General features: G+C 38.7%; 1 protein-coding gene across 2 annotated transcripts in view; it reads right to left on the bottom strand.

The window, feature by feature from the left end:
• The window catches only part of CNTN6 (contactin 6), a 342993-nt gene that overhangs the window by 191107 nt on the left and 147283 nt on the right, over positions 1 to 4603 (bottom strand). For both annotated transcript variants that reach the window (XM_011986118.1, XM_011986129.1), the window contains one exon: positions 1389 to 1515. In XM_011986118.1, coding sequence (XP_011841508.1) covers positions 1389 to 1515 — 127 coding nt within the window. The remainder of the gene's footprint in view (positions 1 to 1388; positions 1516 to 4603) is intronic.

Raw genomic sequence — 4603 nt, 5'->3', positions numbered from 1 at the left:
AACTTGTAACGTGAAGGATCTTCTCCCAACAGATGAGTTTCGTTGGTTTGGGTATGATACAGACAAGGAAGCTTTAGTATGTGGAATGAGAAGACATGGTTCTTCAGTTCCTTTGTTGTAAAAAGAAGATGCTGAAGTTAGCTCAAAAAAATACAAGATAAGGTAGAACTGCCTTTAGCTTTGAAGTCATTTAGCTAATTAAGTGCATTTAAGTCATTTAATTAATTAATCGAGACAATTTTAGGATCTAAATAATTATGCACATCAACAGTGTATTTTTACTGCAAAATAAAATTAGGCTAAACCAGCTTATTTTGCCAAAATGAACTGACATTGTCACTTTTTGTGTGTGTCATTTCAACTTCATATCTAAAAAACAAGACTTAAAAAAATGCTTTTAAAACTCAAAGCTACAAAAGTTTAATAAGTATTTTCTTTTCCTGTATTAACACTACATATGAAGTTTTTACCAACTATCTTTATTATTTACCTATGTATATTTATGTATGCATATATTTTTAAATTTGTAAATTCCACCCACAATATGAATCAAATTCTGCCTTTGCTGCAACTTTGTAAATGAGAACAAAAACTTACTGACCCTTTCTCCCTATAATTCCACAAATAATATGTGAGAAACAAATATAGGTTTTTTTCCTTATTTGCCAAGAGTAAAAATTCCCTTTCTGCCTTAGAGGGTACATAGCTGTCTTCAACATATTTTTCTAAAATCAGTATTTTTGGGCCACCAGTGAAGTCACATAATTTTATCTGATGAAATAAATCTAGATATCCATCTTGATTCATTCTTTATAGAACATTTTCATAATCATTGTATATGTAGCAACTGAGGCTGCAGTTCCACATCGAGGTAGGGGTGGGAAATGCAAAATAAGCTTACATTTTAGTCTTTCAAGTTGAGGAAACAAATCTTTCTTTCCTTTCTCTTCATTTTTTTTCTTTCTTTTTATCTTTCTTTTCTCCCTGGCTTCCTGTCTTTCTCCCCTCTCTCTCCCCTTTCTCTCTCTCTCTCTCTCTCTCTCTCTCTCTCTCAGTTCTGACCACAATATGGCAATGCATGGCACCAATCTCAAGAATAAATGTTCTAAGCAGACCTAATTAGTAAGACAGAGACATAATTATGGTTACCTGGAGCTGATGGGTAGGCGCTTAATTATTGCCTAGAAAGTGGCATGAGGGAACACCCTGGGGTACTGGAAACGCCTATATCTTTATCTGAGTGATTGTCACATGGCTGCATAACCATAGAGAAATTTCTTGAGCTGTACACTACAAATTAGGACATTTTATAAAACATTTTATTTTGTGTATGTTTTGGTTCAGTGACAAAGAATAAAATAGTGTCATGCCCAGAGGTAGGATTTTACCTATAATGAGGTGAAGGGTAACCATTAGCAGCGCATTTCAGGATGACCTCAGATTTTGATAAATCCAAAGGAAAAATGACATCATGTGGCTCCTGAGTAAAAATAGGACGGCTTAAAAGTCCATCACCTGGGAAAAGAAAAGAAAAAAATCACATGAAAATAAAAAAAAAAAAAAAAAACATGGCCCTGTTTTGAATGCAAGTCTATATTAAATATAAATTCAATATACATATTTAAAATGATTTTATTTTAAAACAATCTCAGATTTACAGAAAATATTATAAAAATGGACACAGAATTTTTTTCTCTTGTAAACCAGTCCCCTATTACCCTAATAATTTAGTTTATATTTCCAACAAACAAGGGGCATAACACCCCCAAAACCAGCAATAACAAGAAATTAAGATTGATTCAGCACTAAACATCTAATCTTCAGGTCCCATTCTTCATTTTTTCTAATAAAATACTTTTTTTGTTGTTTTGTTTTTATTGTAGAGACAGTGTCTCACTCTGTCACCCAAGCTAAAGTGCAGGAGTATGATCGTAGCTCACTGCAGTCTCTAACTCCTGGACTCAAGTGATCCTCCCATATCAGCCTCCCAAGTAGTTAGAACCACAGGTGCCTGCCACCATGCCTGGCTATACGGAGTCACCTCGTGTTGTCCAAGCTGGTCTCAAACTCCTGACCTCAAGCCATTCTCCTACCTTAGCCTCCCAAAGTGCTGGGATTACAGGCTTAAGCCACTGTGTCTGGCTCCCAATAAAATCTTTTAAACCAAAAGAATCCAGTTGATAATTTTTTTTTAAATTATTTATTTATTTATTTATTTATTTATTTTTAGGCAGATTGTTATTCTGTTATACAGACTAAAGTTCAGTAGCACAATCACAGCAGCCTCAACCTCCTGGGCTCAGGTGAACCTTCCACCTAGGCTTCCTGGGTTAATTTTTGCCACCATGCCAGTTTAATTTTTGTTTTTTTGTAGAGATGGTGTTTTACCATGTTGCCAGTCTGGTCTTAAAATTCTGGGCTCAAGCATTCTATTCACCTCGGCCTCCCAGTGTGCTGGGATTACAGGTATGACCCACCATGCCTGGACTCTCTTAATTATGTCTCTTTAGTCTATTTCTATCTGAAACAATTCCCCAGTCTTTCCTTGATTTCCCTGACTTTAACACCTTAGATCACAAGGTGGTTATTTGGTAAAGTTTCACCTAATTTGGGCTTGTCTGAATAGTCAGGTATCAACGGCAAGTCACAGACTCTTCCCTGTAGGGGTAGGAGCTATATGCCAAGGGCACATATAATAAAAGGGTCTGTAAAGATGTTTAAAAATAATCATAAAAGTAGTAAAAATTGGCATTAAAATATCACTATAAAAAAGACTTCTCCCAGCCAGCAAGTACACTGATCCCATTGTCTTGCCCTCTCTTCCTCTAGCCCCTCCTCCTTTACTGGATACACCAGTGGAGGTAATAAAACACTTTCGTTATAATTCGATTCAGGATGCTGTGCTCTTTATGTTGCATTCTGTCAGGTAGAAGGTTAAGACTTCTATTTGTCCCATTGCTCTTGAAGTTAAATAATCTTTTGACTAAGGTGGTGCCTGTCAAACTTCTCCAGTATAAAAGTATTTATTTTTTTTTCTTTGTAATTAGTGTTTTGTGGCTAGGGACTTTAGACAATGCAAATATGCCTCATTGGACATTTAAACTTTTTATTCATATATTTCTATGGGGATGACCTGCTTTATCGGTGTGAATTCAAGCTTTCTTATTTTGGTCAATGAGTTATAATACATTTGCTATTTATTCAGTGCTTTCAAATGGCCTGCCCTTTGGCGTATACTTATCATTCTTTGAATTTTTCCTATCTGATACAAGAAAGAGTTCCAGGATTATCTTGTATTTCACGTGCTCTGCCAGCACAGTAGCCTTTGTTGTTGTTGTTGTTGTTAAAAACAAAAACAAAACAAAAAAACCCTGGTTTCCTTTATTTGAGATTGGTATTTAGAAACCATTATGAGAATGCTCAATGTATTCATTTTTATTGAGCTGCTCTTGCCCTGAGCCTTTCAGCAGATTTGTGTGTGTGCATAGATTTTATATGTGTATGTGTTGTGTTCATTTACGGTGATTTATAGTTTTCCTCTATATTTGCAACTCCCATTTAGACTGTGAGAAATCCGGTGCCCATTGTCTTTGACATATTTATGCATTTGCTCAATTCTCCTGTATGTGACTAGTCTCCTATTACTGTCAGCATCCTCTTCTGCCTGCTCAGGTCCTGATGTCCACTCCCAGTGTTACTCCCACACCTGCCCTGACACCACTTGCTGGGCGGTTCGTCCCTCCTCACCTCATTCAGATTCTGATCCTGTTTAGGGTCTGCCTCCAGTGTGGATGCCCTCCTACACCCCACTCACGCTCTAACACTTGGTACACACATATTCCTGAATGGATAGCTTTCTCACATCATTCAGATTGCACGGGAGCTCTCTTCCCCCCAGAAACCACCCTCTTTCTCCTCAGCTCCAACACCAGACTCCAGGCTTCTGCCTTCAGCACCCTTCCCTAACAATGGAACCCTCCTCCCCCTCCTCAGGCTCGGATACCCTCTGCCAGGCCACCCCACCACAGGCATAGACCTTACTTGGTCTCACCTTACTTGGGCTCTGCCACTCACACCAAGTCACCACTGCCCTAACCCCTGTCCTGCATGGATGCCTCTCTCACCCCACTCAGGTTCCAGCATCTCAGACTGGGCTGCTGTGGCTCTGCTCTCCCACATGCACATGGATGCCTACCTCACTCAGCTCCAATTCATGGCATTTGGACTAAATTGCTATGAAAGAAAGGGAAGGGGAAGAGGAGGAGGAAGAGCTTAGTACTCACATGTAAGGTGAAATTCTGTGGTTTTTATTTTTTAATATCCTGAAAGAAACCAAAATATTTCTTCCCCAAATTTTGAGGATTGTTGAGTTAAAGGTACTGAAAAGGCAGGAGAACACCCGGCCTCAGCCTCTGTTTGCTTGATGGCAGGACATCCATGTTTCCTTCCTGGAGACAGCACTTGCTATCAGCCCAGAGAAGGCACCAGCAGGCACCAGGAGGCACCAGAGGATTCTGAGAACAGATTTTACTGTCCTCTGACATTTGCCCACCTTTTAAAGGACTAAAACTGTTCTTTCCTTTGCCTTGTTACTAGGTAGAAT

Source organism: Mandrillus leucophaeus, unplaced genomic scaffold (assembly GCF_000951045.1).
Source record: "Mandrillus leucophaeus isolate KB7577 unplaced genomic scaffold, Mleu.le_1.0 Scaffold1078, whole genome shotgun sequence".
Lineage (NCBI taxonomy): Eukaryota > Metazoa > Chordata > Mammalia > Primates > Cercopithecidae > Mandrillus > Mandrillus leucophaeus.
The sequence above is the reverse complement of the archived record's forward strand: the minus strand, read 5'-3'. Positions and strand labels throughout refer to the sequence as shown.